At 43.7% G+C, this 25078-nt stretch overlaps 2 protein-coding genes and 1 long non-coding RNA gene across 5 annotated transcripts; all 3 read left to right on the top strand.

The window, feature by feature from the left end:
- The first annotated feature begins 3701 nt into the window (after nt 1-3701).
- Nucleotides 3702-6222, top strand: LOC105948192. The gene is made up of 4 exons (XR_001171595.3): nt 3702-3881; nt 4244-4305; nt 4437-4734; nt 5213-6222. It is a non-coding gene; the product is annotated as an uncharacterized LOC105948192 (long non-coding RNA).
- Nucleotides 6223-9423: 3201 nt separating this feature from the next.
- ntmt1 (N-terminal Xaa-Pro-Lys N-methyltransferase 1) lies at nt 9424-18778 on the top strand. 3 transcript variants are annotated; one of them, XM_012968019.3, is made up of 5 exons: nt 9424-9443; nt 10421-10612; nt 15579-15753; nt 16876-17131; nt 17220-18778. In XM_012968019.3, exons 3-5 carry the CDS (start codon nt 15592-15594, stop codon nt 17474-17476), a joined length of 675 nt encoding a protein of 224 aa, XP_012823473.1. In that variant the 5' UTR covers nt 9424-9443; nt 10421-10612; nt 15579-15591; the 3' UTR covers nt 17477-18778.
- Nucleotides 18779-23041: 4263 nt separating this feature from the next.
- Nucleotides 23042-24673, top strand: LOC116407067 (N-terminal Xaa-Pro-Lys N-methyltransferase 1-like). The gene is made up of 2 exons (XM_031892400.1): nt 23042-23424; nt 23513-24673. Exons 1-2 carry the CDS (start codon nt 23196-23198, stop codon nt 23767-23769), a joined length of 486 nt encoding a protein of 161 aa, XP_031748260.1. The 5' UTR covers nt 23042-23195; the 3' UTR covers nt 23770-24673.
- Nucleotides 24674-25078: the final 405 nt, after the last annotated feature.

The following is a 25078-nucleotide window of genomic DNA, read 5'->3' on the forward strand; positions in this document are numbered from 1 at the left end:
ATCGAGGAGGCAAAGGTAGCCTAGAGAAAGAAGATAGAGGAGCATTTGAGGAGTAATAATACCAGGCAAGTGTGGAGGGGTGTTCAGCACCTCACTAGTTATAAATCAAGCAACACTAGGATCAGTGAGGGGGATGCTTCTTTAGCAGAAGAGTTGAACATCTTTTTCGCTCGGTTTGAGGTGACACCAACAACAGGACTATGGCAGTCAACTTGTAAAAATGAAGACATGTTTAAGGTGGGGGAGACAGATGTGAGGCGGGTGCTGAGGAAGGTGAACCCAAGGAAGGCTGCAGGACCTGATGGCGTGGCTGGGTGGGTGTTGAAGGACTGTGCAGATCAACTGGCTGGAGTCCTTACTAAGATTTTTAATCAGTCCCTTTCTCAGGCCTCTGTTCCATCTTGTCTTAAGTCTTCCATCATTGTTCCGTTGCCAAAAAAATCTGCTACTAAGAGCCTGAATGATTTTCATCCAGTGGCACTCACATCAGCCATCATGAAATGTTTTGAGAAACTGATGCAGAATCATATCATTGCGTGTCTGCCAGCAGATTTGGATCCATTCCAATTTGCTTATAAGGCAAAGAGATCTACTGAGGATGCTGTGGCTACAGCCCTTCATGTTACCTTGACCCATTTGGAGCAGCGGGGGGGTTATGCAAGATTGCTTTTTGTAGATTTTAGTTTGGCGTTTAATACCATACTTCCACAATGATTAGTGTCTAAATTGGCAGTTTTGGGACTTCCACCTGTAGTTGGATTTTGGACTTTTTGTCTGGTCGCTCTCAGAGGGTTAGACTGGGTTCACATATCTCGACTGCTCTTACTTTAAATACTGGGTCACCTCAGGGTTGTGTTTTGAGTCCGCTATTGTATACTCTGTACACATATGATTGTGTTCCTTCTTACTCTGGAAATAAAATCATTAAGTTCGCAGATGATACTACGGTGATCGGACTTATCTCGGGAAAAGAGAGTGAGATGGAATACAGGGACGAGGTTGAGCGGCTATCGAAGTGGTGCAGAGCCAACAACTTGCTCCTAAATATTGCGAAAACCAAGGAACTGGTTGTCGATTTTAGGAAAAATAAGACCGACATTGAGCCACTCATTATAGATGGAACGAATGTGGAGAGGGTTTTGGTGTTTAAATTCCTGGGAATGGAGTTGGAGGACGATCTGACTTGGAGTGCAAACATCAAGGGGCTGTTAAAGAAAGCGCAGCAGTTGTTAGGTCAGCAGAGGAAATAATTGATTGTTTGCTTCCCACCCTGAAACACATTTACAGCTCTTGCTGTCGGAAAAAACCTATGGACATTATACATGATTCAACTCATCCTGGCCACTATCTCTTCCAGCTTTTGCCATCGGGGAAGAGATATAGAGTTTTGAAAGCTAGAACAAATAGGCTGAGAAATAGCTTCTATTCAAAAGCAATTATGGCCCTAAATATGAAATACTGAAGTATTGCCGGTATTGTGGCTAAATGCTAAATGCTTTCGCTTTGAGTTGTCCTTTGCTTCTGTAAATTTCGTTGTTTACGTGACAATGACAATAAAGATATTCTATTATAAAGTGTCCGTGTGGACTACTTTATTGTGGCAAAACTGTGAGACAGCTAAAACTGAGGATAGGTATGCATCGAGCAAGTATTGGGGCAGCTTTAGATCCGGAACGGGATAAAAAAAGTGAGGAATATAAACAAGATATTGCACAACAGCCAGTGGCTAAGCATTGGGCTGAAGCAAAGCACGATGCCTCATCATTCTGCTGTATGCCCATAGAACAAGTAGAGATGCATCCAAGGGGTGGTGACAGTGGTAAGAAGCTTCTGAGAAGGGAAGCCTTTTGGATACACAAGTTAAATTCTGTAAACCCACGAGGTATAAATGGACGGTTAAATTTAAGTTGTTTTTTAGTTTAAACATGGTATAATATGAGCTTCAGATTACAGATGATGTACCTATGGGAATCTTTATATGGGATATTTTGTAAGTCCTTCCAAGATTTCTGAATAGTGTCATATTTATATGAAAAATGCGTTTAAATATGTTGATATTGTTGAGGAGGAGTCACAAATCGTACAATTTTTCTCTACAGGATTTTTTATGGACTTTTACAAGGACACTATAAGAGCTTACATGACACCTTGTGGTGAGGTAGAATATTACACTTTTATAACCTGAAATTTTATACTATAAATACTTATAAGTATTTATAGTATACAGTAATGATTTGATTATATTATGCACATTGTTTATTACACAAAACTTTGTTTTTATGATGTGATAACTTATATAACTTATACATTGTATAATCACATATGCACTGCTAATGGCCAGAGATTGGCCCGTATGAACTACAAAGAACATTGGATAATTGTATAATGGATTGTCGATGGGGATTGGGCACATTTTCACTTTGTTAGTTTTGAGAATGTATTTACAGTTGGGATGAACACTGTTGTTTTATCCTTGAGAAAGGTCCTATCGGGGACCAAAACTTCGGATTGTTTTAACCCATTTACTGCCAGCCGTTTTGGTCAAAGCGGAACTTGTATTGCCAGACAGTTTTTTAACATTTTGCACTGTTTCACTTTAGGGGCCTTTCTTTTAGTTTACTCAGGAAAACAATATATCGTTTTTTTCAGGACAACCTAAGCTTTCAAAATATGGTCTCCTGAACGTGCCAATACCATATATATATAGTTTTATGGAGATTTCTCACTTGTATAGGTCAAAAACTCCCAGCAGTACCCTACCAAATTTCCAAAGCACTGCTCCAGAAAGCTGCATACTTTAGATTTCAAGGACAAAAATTCCACTAACAGAAGGTTTATCCCAGAAAATTGTACATTTTTGGAAAGAACAGATTCTGGGGAATCCAAAATAGGCACAACTGTCTGTCTACTCTAACTATCAAAATCGCTTCAAAGCTTCCAGTCTATAGTATCTTATCTCCTACAGGTCATAAAGTAACCAAATATAACACCCTAAATATGAACGCCAGGGGTCCACTGAACAGTTTGATGCCCAATATGTATGTGTACCTAAGTATGGGGCATGTAGGGGCCCCAATGTGAACATACCCCCATATTTCAGCTCCAGCAAAATCAACACATTTACATCATTATATATTGGATAAAGCTAGTAAAAGTACACTCACCCCAGAAAGTCATATATTTTTGGAAAGTACACATTCCCCTGAATCTAAAATGGGTACCTGTGTATTTCTACTCCAAAGTACCAAGCCGCACAGTTAGCAATTTTGATGACATTTCCAAAAATCCCCTCAAAGCTTTCACTTTGCAGCATCTTATCTCCCACATAGTGTTAGGTACCAAGATAAAACACCCTAAATTTGAACGCCAGGGGTCCACTGAACAGTTTGATATCCAATATGTATAGGTTTACCTAAATATTTGGGGAATCTATGGGAATATGGTGAGGATCCCTGTATTAATAGGCCTGAGGAATCTGGTGCCCTTGATCAAACCCTTTATATCTCTTCCAATCAGCTTCTTCCTTATATTAAACCTGCTACTGATTTACTGGTTATTTATAGAGCAGCAAACCCATTCAGTATCGCAGCACAATTGGGAGGGATACAGAAAGGGAACCCTAGTATATACTGCTATAAATGGCAGATAAGCTGACTCATGAGAGCTCAATATTTCTTCTCTCTGTCTCCCCATGAAGTGAAATATTCTGAGCGATTCTAGAGATTTACAACGATTCCCAGAGTGATTCCGAGTGATACAGAAGAAGAAAGAGAAGAGAGAAGAAGACAACACAGAAGACAGAAGAGCGAGACAGCAGCGAGTAACATCTAGAGAAGAGGAAGAAGAACTTGCCCACCCCATTCCTGATCATCTGGAGGAAGGTAAGGATCCTGCATTTTCTCTCTGTAATATGTATTACATAGTAGGTGAGGCTGACAAAAGAGACATGTCCATTCAGTCCAACCTTTTCTCCAAATGATCCCTGCCTAACTGCTAGCTGATCCACAGGGAGGTGGGAAACCCTGCCTCAGAGGCAGATAAAATTCCTTCTTCCCTCCAAGAGGGCAATGGGACAATTCTCATTCTCATTCTCGGGGGCATCTTTTACTAAGAGCTAATTTCATGGCCGTAGGCTTATTTTACTGTAATTATTAATTATTATTATATGTATTTGGGTCTTTAGTTTCTTATTTACATATCCAGATTAACCCTAACCTTTCCAAATCTCTCTTTTATATTACAGGGGCATCAGAGATGGGCTTGTGTCCCAGCAGGAAGTATGACTTTATGAAAGGCTACAGCCAGGTAAGGCCGTTCACAGCTTGTTTTATTCTCTGTCCTCTCTAAAGCGGCTGCTCACTCTCATTATTATTGCTGGGGATTAAATACAAACTGCTGGAAACCTAAATGTTGTCTTGTTTCCTGCATTTCTCTAGGCCTCAAGGTGGATCTACAGGGAGGAGGGGATCTTTGAAATCACCGATTTTGAGGATCCCCGGGTGAGCCCTTACTTGGACTGCATTAGGCAGTACATCACTGCTGAGATCAGGAGGGCCCTGTATGATTACTGGATGGCCAGAGACTGCCTGACAATCACCAAATGGTGGTGGCTGACTTGGAAGGCTGAGTTCCGGAAGAACAGGAATGATGCCAAAGTCTACCTGGAGTACCTCTATAAATAACAAGAGGAGATCAATAGGGCCATACTCCTGAAGAACATCGACAGATACCCAGGTGCAGTATATAAACCATCCTCCTCTTGCTTTCTTCTTTGTATGCTGTTATTTCAAATGAATAGATTTCTTTAATTCTCACTATTTTTTATGGACAGAGAAAGGGGCTGATTAAAATCCACTGCAATTCTGAGACTTTGAAATTAGGGTAAAACATAAAAAAGCCATATAAATCCTGCACAGCTCAAACCTGCTGAGATGCCATAAAAACCAATCCGAAGTGAATCTTCATCATTCTGCTAATAGAACACCATTGAATCCCCTTTTAAAGCCAAGAACTGAGATTGCATAAATGGCTTTTTGTCCCACAGAAAGTTGAAGGAAAAGGAACAACCACGCTTAGTCGATATTTTTATTTCACTTAACTGCCCCGTGTGATTAATGTGTACCTAAGTGTTATAGGGTTTCTACAGGGATATCACTTTATAAGGTACAAATATGTGGTTTGAGGTTAAAGTTATTATGTTTGGTTTTTGCAGACTACCCTCAGAACTGACATCAGTGCAGGCAGCACCCACAGTGAGTACAGGTGCAGCTCAGTCTGGGGTACTTTAACAACCAGCAGAAGGTAAGACTTTCCCAATCCTACATCTGCCGCAATTCCACCTGCGGAGCCTCCCCTTCCATCCAAAATATGGTTTCATACACAAGAGCACCATAAGCTTCTCAGTAGACACTCAGTAGGCATTCCTTTCCACTCCATCCCTCAGACTGCAGGAGCCGGGGTCTGCAGGCTGCCTGGGGCCCAATGGAATGGGTGGAATGGTGGGCCCCACAGCTATCACAGGATATTTGTTAAAGGACTTACCCTCAAGAAAGAAAACTTGAAAATATTTAAGGCATGAAATAAAGCAATAGTGTGGGCTTCCTGATGTAGCCATGGGGTCCGGGTGTGCCGCCCTCAACCAATACGAACAGATAAACCATAATCACAGATACCAGACATTCATTTTAAAGAATACCCAAATAACATTTTATTCTACAAACCTGAAGGTGGTTGAGTTTGAGATTCTCCAGCTGACTAAAATGAGGGGTCTGTCATTTATAGATGATTTTTCAGTCAAAAGTGATAGTACTTAAAAGGTTTTGATGGTGGGCCCTGGGCAATGGGACCTGGTCCTGTATTTAATACAATTAAGAAAAATTAGTTCTGCATAGATCTCAATCTGCGCTTCCAGTTCTATTGACCTCCCACCAGGCCTGGGGCAAGACACTGGGGCAAGGGGCATATAGGCCAATCATAAAAGGGGCAATTAAGGCTGCTTTTGCACCCATGATTTACAGTAGCTTGAAGAGTGGGACCAAAGCTCCCAAAGTTGCTCCCTCAGGGGGCCAAAACTCCAAAAATTGCCCCCATTGCCTTCCCCTGTAATTGCTTGGGGAGGTGCTTGCCATGAAGCAGTCAGGCAAAAGCCAATAGGGTTGATTCACTAAAGTGCGTTAATTTTTATCGCACACTTTTTTGCGTTAAAAAAGATGCGACAATTAGCACACAATTCACTACAGTATTATCGCATGCGTTAATTTGCGCGCAACCGCATGTGGTAATGTTAACACATGCGTTAATTAGCGTGCAAAAAAGAATTCGAACGCATGATTCACAAACACTTAGACGCGCTAAATATCGCATTAGACTATGCGAAAATTAACACCTACTTGAGGCAGGCGGTAATTATAGAAAAGTACAGTTAATGAGCTTTTGGCAATAAAATATGGACTTTGCAGTATTATTTATTCAAGTCTGTGTTGGCCCTAGAGTGATGTAGGCTCCAGTTTGCTGCATATAAATAGTAGCATATAAATAGTAGCCACATATAAATAGTGCATATAAATAGTAGCCACATATAAATAGTGCATATAAATAGTAGCATATAAATAGTAGACACATATAAATAGTGCATATAAATAGTAGACACATATAAATAGTGCATATAAATAGTAGCCACATATAAATAGTGCATATAAATAGTAGCCACATATAAATAGTGCATATAAATAGTAGCATATAAATAGTAGCCACATATAAATAGTGCATATAAATAGCAGCATATAAACAGTAGCATATAAATACCCGGCAGTCTTGGTACACATAGGTACTAATGACAAAGTTAGAGGAGGGGGGAAGTCTTCAAGAACGATTTTAAAAAGCTAGGCGAGAAGTTGAGGGCGAGGACTTCCAAGGTAATTTTCTCAGAGATATTACCTGTGCCACAAGCAACGTTAAGAAGGCAGCGGGAGCATAGGGAGATTAATGTGTGGCAGAGAGATTGGTGCTGGGAGGAGGGCTTTGAGTTTCTCGAGAACTGGGCTGATTTCTCAATCGGCTACAGGCTCTTTGCCAGGGATGGGCTGCACCTCAATGATGATGGGGCAGCTGCTTTGGGGGAAAAGATGGCTAGAGGGTTGGAGGAGATTTTAAACTAGGAGTGGGGGGGGAGGGTGCAGCGGGAAATTCCGTGGTAGACAGGATAGATGAGGTAGTGGGCACAGTAAGGGAAAATGGGGGAGAAGACTTGCTTCGGGATACTGATAATGGCAGGGAGGCCCATAAGTTGTTTACACGTCATTCTCATGCCGGTACCAGTATTAAATGTATGTATGACCAATGCAAGGAGTCTGACTGGTAAAATGGGAGAGCTGGAGGTACTGGCATTGGAGCAGAAATATGATGTGATTGGCGTTGCTGAAACTTGGTTGAATGAGTCTCATGACTGGGCTGTTAATATTGGGGATTATACATTGTTTCGGAGGGACAGGGGCAATAGAAAAGGAGGAGGAGTGTGTCTGTTCGTTAAGCAAGAATTAAAAGGAAATATTAAAGAGAAGTGATGGGGGTAACAGAGGGAGCTGAATCCTTGTGGGTTGAGCTTCTCACAGAGAGTAAAGAATCTACCAAACTAATTATTGTACAGCGCTGCGGAATATGTTGGCGCTTTATAAATAAATGTTAATAATGTTTATAATAACTAATTGTAGGGGTATGCTATAGACCCCCTAATATAAGTGAGGAGGAGGAGGCTCAGCTCCTGTTGCAAATAGAAAAGTCTGCTAGTTTGGGGCAAGTGATAATAATGGGGGATTTTAATTATCCTGATATTGACTGGAGCCATAGTACTTCCAGGACAGTAAATGGGAATAAGTTTATAAACTTGCTGCATGGCAACTTTATGTCACAGGTTGTTGAGGAGCCAACCAGGAACCATGCTATACTGGATCTAGTGTTCTCTAATGACCCAGAACATATAGCAAATGTGCAAGTGGTTGAACCCCTGGGTAATAGTGATCATAATGTTAATAAATAAATTTTAGGAAGGCAAATGTTAACTCCTTAAGGGCAGCGCTTCAGGGCATAGATTGGGGCATTATGTTTTCTGATAAAAACACAGAGCAGAAGTGGTTGTCATTTAAAATTATATTAAATCATTACTGTTCTCAGTTTATTCCATTAATAAGAAAAAGTAGAAGTGTTAAGAATCACCCTATGTGGCTTAACTCTGAGGTAAAGAAGTTAATAGGGAAAAAAAGGAAAGCTTTTAAGAAATATAAGTCAGAGGGGACAGTAGCTGCGTTTAATGAATATAAACACTATAACAAGTGTTGTAAAACAGCAATCCGGAAGGCAAAGATAGAAAATGAGGAGCGCATTGCGGCAGAGGCCAAGACTAACCCCAAAAAGTTTTTTAAGTATATTAATAGTAAAAAGATGCAGGTTGAGGGTGTGGCCCCATTGAGTTATAGTAACAATATGGTTACAGCGGAAACCGAAAAGGCAGATGTGCTTAACCAATTCTTTTCTTCTGTGTATACAGTAGAGGAGCCAGAGTGCCAAGTCCCACCCAATAGCTGCAATGTTGCCTCAGCTCTAACTACACAGTGGTTGACACAGGATATGGTGCTTAAAGGGTTAACAAAAATAAATGTAAACAAGGCACACCTGGGCCAGATGGAATACACCCTCGGGTACTGAGAGAGCTAGGGTCAGATTTACAGAGGCCCTTTTTTCTGATATTCTCAGACTCGCTTTCATCAGGTATGGTACCTAGGGATTGGAAGAAGGCGAATATCATTCCTATATTTAAAAAGGGAGTAAGATCTCAGCCTGGCAATTATAGACCTGTAAGTTTGACATCTGTGGTGGGCAAGTTATTTGAAGGCTTGTTAAGGGATCACATACAAAATTATGTACTGGAGAATGCCATTATGAGCAGTAATCAGCATGGCTTCATGAAGGACAGGTCATGTCAGACCAATTTAATTGCTTTTTATGATGAGGTAAGTAAGAAGCTGGACAGTGGGGATGCAGTAGATATAATCTATTTGGATTTTGCCAAAGCATTTGATACCGTTCCCCACAGACGACTGCTTTCTAAACTAAGGTCTATTGGTCTTAGTGAAGTCGTTTGCCCATGGATAGAAAACTGGCTACAGGATCGGGTACAGAGGGTGGTTGGTAATGGTACATTCTCTACTTGTAATAAGGTTCTCAGTGGGGTCCCTCAGGGTTCTGTACTGTGTCCACTTTTGTTTAATTTGTTCATAAATGACTTGGGGGAGGGTATTATAAGTAATGTATCAGTGTTTGCAGATGACACAAAACTCTGCAGACCAGTCAATTCTATCCAGGATGTGGCATCCTTGCAGCAGGATCTTGACCAACTGGCAATCTGGGCGGCTAAGTGGCAGATGAGATTTAATGTGGATAAATGTAAGGTAATGTAAATGTAATGTAATGGTAATGTAAATGTAACACCTTGGATGTAAAAATATGCAAGCCAATTATACCCTTAATGGGACTGCACTAGGCAAATCCATAATGGAGAAGGACCTTGGAGTCCTTGTAGATAATAAACTTGGCTGTAGCAAGCAATGCCAGGCAGCAGCTGCAAGGGCAAACAAGGTTTTGAGCTGTATTAAAAGGGGTATAGATTCACGGGAGGAGGGGGTTATTCTTCCCCTTTACAGAGCACTGGTAAGGCCCCATCTAGAATATGCTGTCCAGTTCTGGTCTCCAGTGCTCAAACGAGGCATGATTGAGTTAGAGAGGGTCCAGAGAAGGGCAACTAAGTTGGTAAAGGGTATGGAAAGTCTCAGTTATGAAGAAAGACTGGCCAAGTCTGGGTCTGTTTATACTGGAGAAGAGGATAACTATGTATAAATGTATAAGGGGATCATATAATAACCTTTCTAATGTATTATTTACCAGTAGGTCCTTCCAACGGACACAAGGGCAACCACTCCGTTTAGAAGAAGGGAGGTTCCGTTTAAATATTCGGAAAGGATTTTTTACTGTGAGAGCTGTGAAGTTGTGGAATTCCCTCCCCGAATCAGATGTGCTGGCTGATACATTATATAACTTTAAGAAGGGGCTGGATGGATTCTTAGCAAGTGAGGGAATACAGGGTTATGGGAGATAGCTCTTAGTACAAGTTGATCCAGGGACTGGTCGGATTGCCATCTTGGAGTCAGGAAGGAATTTTTTCCCCTCTGCGGCAAATTAGAGAGGCTTCAGATGGGGTTTTTTGCCTTCCTCTGGATCAACTAGTAGTTAGGCAGGTTATATATAGGCATTATGGTTGAACGTGATGGACGTATGTCTTTTTTCAACCCAACTTACTATGTTACTATATACTGCTATAAATTGCAGATAGGCTGAGCTCACAATTTCTTCTCTCTGTCTCCCCATAAAGTGAAATATTCCAAGCGCTTCTAGAGATTTACAGCGATTCCCAGAGAGAGACACTGATTCCGAGTAAAACAGAAGAAGAAAGAGAAGAGAGAAGATGACAACACAGAAGACAGAAGAGTGAGACAGCAGCGAGTAACATCTAGAGAAGAGGAAGAAGAACTTGCCCACCCCATCCCTGATCCTCTGGAGGAAGGTAAGGATCCTACATTTTCTCTCTGTAATATGTATTACATAGTAGGTGAGGCTGACAAAAGAGACATGTCCATTCAGTCCAACGTTTTCTCCAAATGATCCCTGCCTAACTGCTAGATGGGAAACCCCATCTGAAGCCTCTGCAATTTGCCTCAGAGGGAGATAAAATTTCTTCTTGGCTTCAAGACCATGGGGTCTGGGTGTGCCGCCCCCAACCAACACAAGCAGATAAACCATAATCACAGATACCAGACTTTCATTTGAAAGAATACCCAAAGAACATTTTATTCTACAAAACTGGAGGTGGTTGAGTTGACTAAAATAAAGGGTCTGTCATTTATAGATGATTTTTCAGTAAAAAGTGATAGTAGTTAAAAGGTTTTGATGGTAGGCCCTGGGCAATGGGACCTGGTCCTGTATTTAATACAATTAAGCAAAATTAGTTCTGCATAGTTCTCAAGCTAAGCTTCCATTTCTATTGACCCCCCCCAGCAGGCCTGGGCCATCAAAATAGGCCCTTGCTTTTTAACTACATGTAGGGACCCCAAAGAATTGGGCCCCTTCAGGATTAGTTCCCCTTTAGACAAGCACCATGAGGGTGGCCTTATGTGATTTGCACACCTAAAGGTGGTCCTAGCTGTTTATGTGTTAAAAGGGAGTTTCCCTGTTGTTCAGCAGCAACCACTAGGTGGCAGTGTTGCTGCACTATAAAAAGGGATGACACCCATTTTGTGAAGGGATTAGTCCTGGGACTGCCTCTTGTAAAGAGGTGTTCAATAGGCTTGTGTTCTAGTACAGGAGGTACTGTAATAGGTCTCTCTAGGAGTGACAGGCAGGCTAGAGAGAACGGGCAGCTATAGCCCCAACAGGAGAGAGAGAGGGGTTAAGATCCCCCAGCATTCATGGCTGGAGTTCAGGACCTGTAGTGTGTAGTAAGAGGAGCCAAGTCAGCACCTGGGTGTGTTCCCAATGAAGGGGCCCTATGCGTGGACCAGGGTGAGTTCCTAGGTGGGATCATCCGGCAGGAGTACCGGGGGTAGCCCAAAGAGAGAGTGTGACTTGAGCCATCTGTGTGACATCCTCTGAAAGTTCTGCCTGCATCAATAAAACAAGTTCATCTGGTTCATCATCATAACCGGTGTCTTGGCTGTTCATATACTGAGGATCCTCAACTGCCTGGTAAGCAGCTACCCCAAGGGAGGGGCAAGGTACTGGGAGTTGCTGAGAGTCCTAGTCCAAGGAGGACCTCATAGAGTTTTCCCAGGGAGGAGAAATATAGTTCTACCTATACCTACCCTGGGTGGAGGCACGCCATTCATTCAAATCATACCTGTCCCCCATAATAAGCAGGGGCTCAGGGCTCCTGTAGCGCCACATGCAGGTGATTGCGTGTTAAAAGTACAACAGTAGCCAAATTAGGGTTACATACAAAAAAGTCCAAACATCCCCCCCACAGGCTATTGCTGGTCTACATCACCATTGGATAGCTTTGGTAAAGAGCTGTGCGATTGGCGGAGAAGCTCGCAGGCAGGAAGTGTTCCTAGAAGTTGATTTTTCCAGCACCCCTGTAAGCAGCAACTATTGGGTGCTTAAGAGCAGCGGGCGGAGTGACAGTGATTGGGTGGGGGAAGTGCGAGTATTGGGGCTCACTGAGAGGACACAGTGTAATAGGGACCCCTCAGAGTTTAAACTGTTGAGAAAACATTTCCACATAGAAAATGTTTTTTAATCGCTATTTGCCTTAGTTGTACTACAACTCCCACATTGCACTGACAAACCAAGGCTTTCATGGGGGTGCTGGGAGTATTATAATAACACATGGAGGGTTAGCGGTTACTGGTCACTTTCCCTGCTCATCTCAGTCCTCACAGGCCCATTCCCCCTGTCATTAGAACCAACCACCTGGCACAATTCTATATACCATACCTTGGCACAACCCACCCTTACAGACACGCTACCCCAATCAGTGAACACGTCTTGCACCCTGTGCTATATGGGCACAGTACCGCCACAGAGCCCTCAATCTTCATGTTCCCCTATCTCATCCACGCCTGTCGTGCGGGCTATAGCCGGTCTATATCACCATTGGACAGCTGGGATGTCTGTCAATTCGGAAGTGTGCAGTCTTACTGCTGATTAGTGTAGAACTAAGCTTTTGGACGCACACCGATTGGAAGCTCCAGTGAAGAGCTATGCGATTGGTGGAGATGCAGGGAGGACGGAAGTGTTACCTGAGTGGAGTTTTGGTGCGCCCCCACTGAGCAGTAGTTGTTGGGTGCTTGAGTGCTGCAGGCGGATTGACAGTGTCGGGGTGGAGGAAGTGCTGGTGAGTATCGGGGCTAACTAAGGGGACATGGACTGTGGGACGGAGACTTGGTTACTGACCGCATGTCCTGTGTCAGCCTTCCCCGGGCTTGGATGCTAGTGTACAGGTGGTTACCCGGTGTGGTAGGGACCCCTCGGAGGATAAATTGTTAAGAAAACATTGCTTCTATTTCCACATAGAAAATGTGTTTTAATCACCTTAGTTGTACTACAACTCCCTGCAGGGAGTCCTCACAGGCCCATTCCCCCTCCTGTGCCATTAGCACCCACCACCTTACCCTGCTGGCACAAACATGTATACCCTACCCCAGCACAATCCACCCTTACAGACACCCTACCCCGGCACAACCCACCCTTACAGACACCCTACCCGGGCACAACCCACCCTTACAGACACCCTACCCGGGCACAACCCACCCTTACAGACACCCTACCCGGGCACAACCCACCCTTACAGACACCCTACCCGGGCACAACCCACCCTTACAGACACCCTACCCGGGCACAACCCACCCTTTACAGACACCCTGCCCTGGCACAACCCACCCTTTACAGACACCCTACCCGGGCACAACCCACCCTTTACAGACACCCTACCTGGGCACAACCCACCCTTTACAGACACCCTACCCGGGCACAACCCACCTTTACAGACACCCTACCCGGGCACAACCCACCTTTACAGACACCCTGCCCCGGCACAAACCACCTTTACAGACACCCTGCCCCGGCACATCCCACCCTTACAGACACCCTGCCCCGGCACATCCCACCCTTACAGACACCCTGCCCTGGCACATCCCACCCTTACAGACACCCTGCCCTGGCACAACCCACCCTTACAGAGACCCCTCGGAGAATAAATTGTTAAGAAAACATTGCTTCTATTTCCACATAGAAAATGTGTTTTAATCACCTTAGTTGTACTACAACTCCCTGCAGGGCACTGACAAACCATGGCTCTCATGGGCGTGCTGGGAGAATTATATTGACACATGGAGGGATAGAAGTTACTGGTCACTTTCCCTGCTCATCTCAATCCTCACAGGCCCATTCCCCCTCCTGTGCCATTAGCACCCACCACCTTACCCTGCTGGCACAAACATGTATACCCTACCCCAGCACAATCCACCCTTACAGACGCCCTACCCCGGCACATCCCACCCTTACAGACGCCCTACCCCGGCACATCCCACCCTTACAGACACCCTACTGCGGCACATCCCACCCTTACAGACACCCTACCCCGGCACATCCTACCCTTACAGACACACTACCCTGGCACAACCCACCCTTACAGACACCCTACCCCAATCAGTCAACACATCCTGCACCCTGTGCTATATGGGCACAGTATCGCCAGAGAGGCTTCCCCTAACCTGCATTTACTAACTAGTTGGCAAGAGTTATTTCTGTGCCCACAGTTTATCCCACATTTATTTATTGGCACGTGTGTGTGTATCTGTTCAGCTAATGTGTGAGCACTGAGACCCCTTTCTGCTGGCTTTTCCCTGCCAGCTATTCCTGGCATGAATGTGCGGGCGCTGCACTGGAAGGGGTAACTATATTTAGAGAGCTGGCCCTTCGAACCATTTGGCTCCTTTAACAGATGGCGTCTCCCTTCTGTGCTTATCGTCCCTAGGGTCACACCCGGGCTAATTTAGCCACCAGGATTAGCTGAAGTGATGAAGTGACCAGCCTGGCACACGATCTTTGCATTGTTCTCCTGCTGGGAATAAAATAGACCTTCCTGGCATAAATGGCGTTAATCCATTGAGATGTTAAAAATAGAGTTGGAGTCGGGGAGAGCGTTGCGCTGAATTGCTCTGCTTTACAGACCGCGGATGCTCTTCTCAGTGTAATCCAATCCAAAGTCATTTGAAATGCCGAGTATTGAAATGAGCTGCACTTAGAGAAACTTTACCTACTCTGTCAGCCAGCCACACAGTGCAGACACTATTCTGTTTGCGAGCACTATTTGTTTCCCTTTACTTAGATGTATATTGTGTCTGCTCCCAAAATTGCATTTTGAGTGACAGCTGCCATATTGTTAACCTTAGACTGTACAGTATGACGGTACAGCTTATTGTGTGCCCAGAAGGGGGAATACCTTTTTAAAGATGGCTGCCTGTTCAAGAAAACAGATAGAAAATGTGAAGTAAGTGTGACTGAGTAAATATTTGATTAGGTGAGCCAAAAGTGTGGCTATTTACTAAACAATAGGAGGACTATTGGGCAGTATGCAGTAATCTCCCCGTGTACCAGAGCCCTTAAGGGTGTGCTTACACCACTGCTGCATTGTTAGCCACTCAGTGTAAGGTTGGCCGGCGTGGAGGTCCAAACCCAGCCTGGACTTAAACTTGGTATCTATCATCTATTATCTGTCTATCTATCCACTGTATCTATCTGTCTGTCTCCGAGAGACATGGCTCTATCTGACTATCATCTATCTATCTCTTTATCATCTCTCTGTCTCTATGTGATATATTTATATTTCCCATGGTCAGAGAGACACAGCCCTATCTGTCTGTCTGTTACACTCTCTGTGGAATTTCCATATAATTAACTGTCTCATTAAACCTGTGTTTTGGGGCAAAACAGTTCATTGTATATGAAAGCAAATCCCTTCCTTCTGCTTCCAGATCCAAGTCCATAATGTCGACAGAGCTGGTGGAAGACGAGGCCCAGTTTTACTGCAAAGCCCAGAAATATTGGAAGAATGTTCCGGCTACGGTGGACGGCATGCTGGGGGGATACGGGCATATATCCAATATCGATCTCAACGGTTCCAAAAAGTTCCTCCAGAGGTTTCTGCGAGTAAGTATTCTTGGAAGCATCAGGGGTGGATATATTAAGGTTCTAGATGCTGATCCAGGCAGTCCATGTACTCTGTAACTATAATTTTATATGTACAGACATTGAGGGGTGAAACTTTCTTTACAAGGTATGAGCCAGGCAGGACCCTTACTTTGGGTTATTAAATTCAATTTATATTTAATTATTGTTTGTGGGGGCTGCTCTACTGCTTACTATAGTACCAGGCAATTGAAGTTAAGAGGGCAGGGAGAAAGGAAGGAGCAGCTATTGGCTGGCAGGGACACCTGTGCCACTTCTTTAATCCTATGTGAATAGCTGCGGGGTGTTTTTAGTAGCTCTCTGAAAGCTGATAGGTACAGGGAATAAGCGCTGCATTGGTATCTGAGGAGTTGCCTCTGTAATAGCGTGTACTCTGCTTTATCATCAAAAATATAAATGGAGCTATGGTAAAGGCTAAATTAACTAGGTATTGGGTGGCCCAATAGGCTTCTCTGTACTGTGCAGCTGTAGGGACCATTAGATAAATACCTGGTCACACTAATCCAGCTGTTTCCCAGGATGTAATGTTATGCTGTTGTGAATTAAAGCTTTAGCCGTCTGGCTGAGGATGCTGTGAGTTGTAGGTTTTAATACCAGATAGACAGTGCAAATTCTAGTCTTTATTTTGCCTTTATTGCTTGACTCATTAACAGCCAACTAGCAAGGACACTTTACCCGAGCCTCTAATTGCATATTTTTACATGCCACTTTTTATCACTGGGAAGTGCCTTCCCAATTAGCAGCCATCCTTGTGACACCCATTAAAGAAGCCCTTCCTGCCTATTCAGGCCCAGACTGGCGATCTGTGGTTTCTGACAAATGCCAGAGGGGCTGCTGACGCCATAGACAGTCACTATTTATTGGGCCCGTGGGGGGGGCTGTTTGGGCCTCTGTGTACTTGGAATGCCAGGATCTATTTTGAATGCCAGTCCAGGCCTGTACCTACTGATACGATGGAATCTGCAAGTTCTGCTTGTAAATTGCAGCATTAGTGTTGGTTTCCACTACCCACACATGATCCATAAATCCCCTCTGAGCTCAGGTTAGACCGGCATTCTCACCAACGTTATTTTCCCCAACCAGCAGGAAGGGTCAAACAAGACCGGGAACATGTACGCCCTAGACTGCGGCGCCGGCATCGGCCGGATCACCAAGCGACTGCTGCTGCCGCTCTTCAAAAAAGTAGACATGGTGGACGTGACGGACGAATTTTTGAGCAAAGCTAAGAGCTACCTTGGCGAAGAAGGCAGTAGAGTTGGGAACTATTTTTGCTGCGGCCTGCAGGAGTTTTCCCCAGAGCCAAACCGCTATGATGTCATTTGGATCCAGTGGGTAATAGGTAAGCGTGAGATGCACCTTTCCCAGCATGCACAGAGCCCAAATCCCAGTACGGTGCTTGGTGTTTGACCCCTTTTCTTTAACGGCAGGGCACCTGACAGATGAACACTTAGTGGACTTCCTAAAGAGGTGCAGTCTGGGCCTTCGGCCAAACGGCATCATTGTCATCAAGGACAACGTCACTCAGGATGTCTCCATCATGGATGACGTAGACAGCAGCATCTGCAGAGATATCGATTTAGTCAGGAAGCTCATCAAACAAGCCGGCCTCTCGCTCTTGGCCGTAGAAAGGCAGGAGAATTTTCCTGACGAAATCTACCACGTCTTTTCCTTTGCCATGAGATAAACCCTGCCCTGAGAACCATTTGTAGAGCGGTCCATCATTTTGGGAAGCTTTCTTGACTGTTCTGGTTTGCCAAAAGATGTGGCATGGCGAGACGGGGGGGGGCAGGGTTACAGCAGACGCACTGAAGCGACAGATGAAAATTTGGAACTGGGACAATTGGCAGGATATTTAATATAAAAAAGGCATGAAACTGAGATTTTCTAAAAACGGAGAAATAGTTCTGTGGAAGGGACCCTGAGCATGCGATGGATTTATGTAAAAGGAAGTGACCTACATGGGGGTAAATTGTGTGCTTTGTTCCCAAGAGGAGTACTGGGAAGTGGAAGCGCATGCCTTCATATCCGAAAATGAGTCCTGACACCTCCCAAAATGTTAAATATTTTAATAAAATTATTTTCCTTCATCCTGCCTTTTCCCTTTGGTGCTAGTTACTGGCGTCATGCAGCAGCAGCCAAACCCATCATCAATATTGGGATTACACGTGTGTGTCTGCAAACATTGCCGCTGTACAATCATCAATTAGAAGGATTTACCTATGTCTGATCAAAAGACGCTTCGAATTGTGGTTGTTTGGACCCAGGCACCCCTGGGTCCATAATGTGCGAGCATGGACCGCTATACCCTGCAGCGTGGGCACGTCGAACTCTGTGGTTGCTCAGAACGCCCAGCTCCACATCCAGTGACTTTCTGTATATAGGAGACCCTGTGGATTCTGGCAAATGCCAGAGGGGCTGCTGTAAGATGCCATAGACACTATTTATTGGACCTCTATGTAGCTGAAATGTATTACTGCAGAAGGGGTCACTGCAGCTCGTTCAGTAACTGGGAAGGCAGTTGACACAAAGGGGTAATTCACCTGTTAACTTTTAGTATGTTCTACAATAGTAAATTTGCATCAACTTTTCAATGTCTTCATTTTTTTTTAATAATTTGCTTTCCTTTTCCAACTATTGCTGTGAGATTACAATTTTATTGTTACATTTTATTACTTATCTTTCTATGGGCCCTCTGCTAATTTATATTCCTGTCTCATTAATTTGGACCCTAGCAACCATAGAGCCACTCAAATTTCAAACTGGAGAGCTGCTGAACAAAAAAGGATAAATAATAAAAAAAAACAAATAATAAAAAATGAAGACCATTTACAAATTGTTTTGGAATGTCACTCTCAGCATACTAAAAAGTTAACAACCCCTCTAAAAAGATGTTTTATTCAAACAAGTCCTATGCGTGTGTCTAACAACCATCTTATCTCTCTAACCCCCACTCCTGTGTTGGGTTTTATAAACCAGCCATATTTCATTGGTGTAGTTGTGATTCTTCTTTACCCAGTAGATGGTGCTCCTGGTTTCAGTAGGGTCAAAATAGGATTACAAATAAGTATACAAAGGAATAAGAAGACAGGGGGTGCGTTGTGAAAGATGTTTATTAGAATAAATCAGGTTTTCCTTTGCTTTTGGGGTGGTGCAGGCAAAGGAGAACTGAGTACACATTCTAACCCAACCTTGTGAATGTGCTAGATTCGCAAAGTCACAAATTAACCCAAGGCAGAACACTCTTTGGGAATGGGCATTTAGGGACCAGGGCATTTGTCTCTGCTTTGCAGAAACTCAGTTCTATGTAAAAGGAAAAATTGGTAAACAAAATTAAAGGGATTACATACGGTCTGGCTTTAGTAACATAGTAACATAGTAAGTTGGGTTGAAAAAAGACATACGTCCATCAAGTTCAACCATAATGCCTATACCTAACCTGCCTAACTACAAGTTGATCCAGAGGAAGGCAAAAAACCCCATCTGAAGCCTCTCTAATTTGCCTCAGAGGGGAAAAAATTCCTTCCTGACTCCAAGATGGCAATCGGACCAGTCCCTGTATCAACTTGTACTAAGAGCTATCTCCCATAACCGTGTATTCCCTCACTTGCTAAGAATCCATCCAGCCCCTTCTTAAAGCTATATAATGTATCAGCCAGTACGACTGATTCGGGGAGGGAATTCCACAACTTCACAGCTCTCACTGTAAAAAATCCTTTCCGAATATTTAAATGGAACCTCCCTTCTTCTAAACGGAGTGGGTGCCCTCGTGTCCGTTGGAAGGACCTACTGGTAAATAAAACATTAGAGAGGTTATTATATGATCCCCTTATATATTTATACATAGTTATCATGTCACCTCTTAAGCGCCTCTTCTCCAGTGTAAACAGACCCAACTTGGCCAGTCTTTCTTCATAACCGAGACTTTCCATACCCTTTACCAGCTTAGTTGCCCTTCTCTGGACCCTCTCTAGCTCAATAATGTCCCGTTTGAGCACTGGAGACCAAAACTGAACAGCATATTCTAGATGGGGCCTTACCAGTGCTCTGTAAAGGGGAAGAATAACCCCCTCCTCCCGTGAATCTATACCCCTTTTAATACAGCTCAGAACCTTGTTTGCCCTTGCAGCTGCTGCCTGGCATTGCTTGCTACAGCCAAGTTTATTATCTACAAGGACTCCAAGATCCTTCTCCATTATGGATTTGCCTAGTGCAGTCCCATTAAGGTTATACGGGGCTTGCATATTTTTACATCCCAGGTGCATGACCTTACATTTATCCACATTAAATCTCATCTGCCACTTAGCTGCCCAGATTGCCAGTTGGTCAAGATCCTGCTGCAGGGATGTCACATCCTGGATAGAATTGACTGGTCTGCAGAGTTTTGTGTCATCTGCAAACACTGATACATTACTCATAATACCCTCCCCTAAGTCATTTATGAACAAATTAAACAAAAGTGGACCCAGTACAGAACCCTGAGGGACCCCACTGAGAACCTTACTCCAAGTAGAGAATGTGCCATTAACAACCACCCTCTGTACCCGATCCTGTAGCCAGTTTTCTATCCATGTGCAAACGACTTCACTAAGACCAATAGACCTTAGCTTAGAAAGCAGTCGTTTGTGGGGAACGGTATCAAATGCTTTGGCAAAATCCAAATAGATTATATCTACTGCATCCCCACTGTCCAGCTTCTTACTTACCTCATCATAAAAAGCAATTAAATTGGTCTGACATGACCTGTCCTTCATAAAGCCATGCTGATTACTGCTCATAATGCCATTCTCCACTACATAATTTTGAATGTGATCCCTTAACAAGCCTTCAAATAACTTGCCCACCACGGATGTCAAACTTACAGGCCTATAATTGCCAGGCTGAGATCTTATTCCCTTTTTAAATATGGGAGTGACATTCGCCTTCTTCCAATCACTAGGTACCATACCTGATGAAAGAGAGTCTGAGAATATCAGAAACAAGGGCCACTGCAATTCTGCCCCTAGCTCTCTCAGTACCCGAGGGTGTATTCCATCTGGCCCAGGTGCCTTGTTTACATTTATCGTGTGTAACCCTTTAAGCACCATATCCTGTGCCAACCACTGTGTAGTTGGAGCTGAGGCAACAGTGAAGCTATTGGGTGAGACTTGGCCCACTGGCTCCTCTACTGTATACACAGAAGAAAAGAACTGGTTAAGCACATCTGCCTTTTCTGTATCCGCTGTAACCATATTGTTATTATAACTCAATGGGGCCACACCCTCAACCTGCATCTTTTTACTATTAATATACTTAAAAAACTTTTTGGGGTTAGTCTTGGCCTCGGCCGCGATGCGCTCCTCATTTTCTATCTTTGCCTTCCGGATTGCTGTTTTACAACACTTGTTATAGTGTTTATATTCATTAAACGCAGCTACTGTCCCCTCTGACTTATATTTCTTAAAAGCTTTCCTTTTTTTCCCTATTAACTTCTTTACCTCAGAGTTAAGCCACATAGGGTGATTCTTAACACTTCTACTTTTTCTTATTAATGGAATGAATTGAGAACAGTAATGATTTAATATCATTTTAAATGACAACCATTTCTGCTCTGTATTTTTATCAGAAAACATAATGCCCCAATCTATGCCCTGAAGCGCTGCCCTTAAGGAGCTAAAATTTGCCTTCCTAAAATTCAGTGTCTTTGTTGCCCCCGTGTAAATTTGTTTCCTGCACCAAACATCAAATGAAATAACATTATGGTCACTATTACCCAGGGGTTCAACCACTTGCACATTTGCTATACGTTCTGGGTCATTAGAGATCACTAGATCTAGTATAGCATTGTTCCTGGTTGGCTCCTCAACAACCTGTGACATAAAGTTGTCGTGCAGCAAGTTTATAAACTTGTTCCCATTTACTGTCCTGGCAGTACTATTGCCCCAGTCAATATCAGGGTAATTAAAATCCCCCATTATTATCACTTGCCCCAAACTAGCAGCCTTTTCTATTTGCAACAGGAGCTGGGCCTCCTCCTCTTCGCTTACATTAGGGGGTCTATAGCATACCCCTACAATTAGCTTGGTAGATTCTTTACTATCTGTGAGAAGCTCAACCCATAAGGATTCAGCTCCCTCTGTTACCCCCATCACTTCCTCCTTAATATTTGCTTTTAAGTCGTGCTTAATGAACAGACACACTCCTCCTCCTTTCCTATTGCCCCTGTCCCTCCGAAACAATGTATACCCCCCAATATTAACAGCCCAGTCATGAGACTCATTCAACCAAGTTTCAGCAACACCAATCACATCATATTTCCGCTCCAACGCCAGTACCTCCAGCTCTCCCATTTTACCAGTCAGACTCCTTGCATTGGTAAACATACATTTAATACTGGTTCCGGCGTGAGAATGACGTGTAAACAACTTATGGGCCTCCCTGCCATTATCAGTATCCCGAAGCAAGTCTCCTCCCCCAATTTTCCTTACTATGCCCAGACCAGGCAATTGAAGTTAAGAGGGCAGGGAGAAAGGAAGGAGCAGCTATTGGCTGGCAGGGACACCTGTGCCACTTCTTTAATCCTATGTGAATAGCTGCGGGGTGTTTTTAGTAGCTCTCTGAAAGCTGATAGGTACAGGGAATAAGCGCTGCATTGGTATCTGAGGAGTTGCCTCTGTAATAGCGTGTACTCTGCTTTATCATCAAAAATATAAATGGAGCTATGGTAAAGGCTAAATTAACTAGGTATTGGGTGGCCCAATAGGCTTCTCTGTACTGTGCAGCTGTAGGGACCATTAGATAAATACCTGGTCACACTAATCCAGCTGTTTCCCAGGATGTAATGTTATGCTGTTGTGAATTAAAGCTTTAGCCGTCTGGCTGAGGATGCTGTGAGTTGTAGGTTTTAATACCAGATAGACAGTGCAAATTCTAGTCTTTATTTTGCCTTTATTGCTTGACTCATTAACAGCCAACTAGCAAGGACACTTTACCCGAGCCTCTAATTGCATATTTTTACATGCCACTTTTTATCACTGGGAAGTGCCTTCCCAATTAGCAGCCATCCTTGTGACACCCATTAAAGAAGCCCTTCCTGCCTATTCAGGCCCAGACTGGCGATCTGTGGTTTCTGACAAATGCCAGAGGGGCTGCTGACGCCATAGACAGTCACTATTTATTGGGCCCGTGGGGGGGGCTGTTTGGGCCTCTGTGTACTTGGAATGCCAGGATCTATTTTGAATGCCAGTCCAGGCCTGTACCTACTGATACGATGGAATCTGCAAGTTCTGCTTGTAAATTGCAGCATTAGTGTTGGTTTCCACTACCCACACATGATCCATAAATCCCCTCTGAGCTCAGGTTAGACCGGCATTCTCACCAACGTTATTTTCCCCAACCAGCAGGAAGGGTCAAACAAGACCGGGAACATGTACGCCCTAGACTGCGGCGCCGGCATCGGCCGGATCACCAAGCGACTGCTGCTGCCGCTCTTCAAAAAAGTAGACATGGTGGACGTGACGGACGAATTTTTGAGCAAAGCTAAGAGCTACCTTGGCGAAGAAGGCAGTAGAGTTGGGAACTATTTTTGCTGCGGCCTGCAGGAGTTTTCCCCAGAGCCAAACCGCTATGATGTCATTTGGATCCAGTGGGTAATAGGTAAGCGTGAGATGCACCTTTCCCAGCATGCACAGAGCCCAAATCCCAGTACGGTGCTTGGTGTTTGACCCCTTTTCTTTAACGGCAGGGCACCTGACAGATGAACACTTAGTGGACTTCCTAAAGAGGTGCAGTCTGGGCCTTCGGCCAAACGGCATCATTGTCATCAAGGACAACGTCACTCAGGATGTCTCCATCATGGATGACGTAGACAGCAGCATCTGCAGAGATATCGATTTAGTCAGGAAGCTCATCAAACAAGCCGGCCTCTCGCTCTTGGCCGTAGAAAGGCAGGAGAATTTTCCTGACGAAATCTACCACGTCTTTTCCTTTGCCATGAGATAAACCCTGCCCTGAGAACCATTTGTAGAGCGGTCCATCATTTTGGGAAGCTTTCTTGACTGTTCTGGTTTGCCAAAAGATGTGGCATGGCGAGACGGGGGGGGGCAGGGTTACAGCAGACGCACTGAAGCGACAGATGAAAATTTGGAACTGGGACAATTGGCAGGATATTTAATATAAAAAAGGCATGAAACTGAGATTTTCTAAAAACGGAGAAATAGTTCTGTGGAAGGGACCCTGAGCATGCGATGGATTTATGTAAAAGGAAGTGACCTACATGGGGGTAAATTGTGTGCTTTGTTCCCAAGAGGAGTACTGGGAAGTGGAAGCGCATGCCTTCATATCCGAAAATGAGTCCTGACACCTCCCAAAATGTTAAATATTTTAATAAAATTATTTTCCTTCATCCTGCCTTTTCCCTTTGGTGCTAGTTACTGGCGTCATGCAGCAGCAGCCAAACCCATCATCAATATTGGGATTACACGTGTGTGTCTGCAAACATTGCCGCTGTACAATCATCAATTAGAAGGATTTACCTATGTCTGATCAAAAGACGCTTCGAATTGTGGTTGTTTGGACCCAGGCACCCCTGGGTCCATAATGTGCGAGCATGGACCGCTATACCCTGCAGCGTGGGCACGTCGAACTCTGTGGTTGCTCAGAACGCCCAGCTCCACATCCAGTGACTTTCTGTATATAGGAGACCCTGTGGATTCTGGCAAATGCCAGAGGGGCTGCTGTAAGATGCCATAGACACTATTTATTGGACCTCTATGTAGCTGAAATGTATTACTGCAGAAGGGGTCACTGCAGCTCCTTCAGTAACTGGGAAGGCAGTTGACACAAAGGGGTAATTCACCTGTTAACTTTTAGTATGTTCTACAATAGTAAATTTGCATCAACTTTTCAATGTCTTCATTTTTTTTTAATAATTTGCTTTCCTTTTCCAACTATTGCTGTGAGATTACAATTTTATTGTTACATTTTATTACTTATCTTTCTATGGGCCCTCTGCTAATTTATATTCCTGTCTCATTAATTTGGACCCTAGCAACCATAGAGCCACTCAAATTTCAAACTGGAGAGCTGCTGAACAAAAAAGGATAAATAATAAAAAAAAACAAATAATAAAAAATGAAGACCATTTACAAATTGTTTTGGAATGTCACTCTCAGCATACTAAAAAGTTAACAACCCCTCTAAAAAGATGTTTTATTCAAACAAGTCCTATGCGTGTGTCTAACAACCATCTTATCTCTCTAACCCCCACTCCTGTGTTGGGTTTTATAAACCAGCCATATTTCATTGGTGT

The sequence above is a fragment of the Xenopus tropicalis genome, chromosome 8, assembly GCF_000004195.4.
Source record: "Xenopus tropicalis strain Nigerian chromosome 8, UCB_Xtro_10.0, whole genome shotgun sequence".
NCBI classification, from domain to species: domain Eukaryota; kingdom Metazoa; phylum Chordata; class Amphibia; order Anura; family Pipidae; genus Xenopus; species Xenopus tropicalis.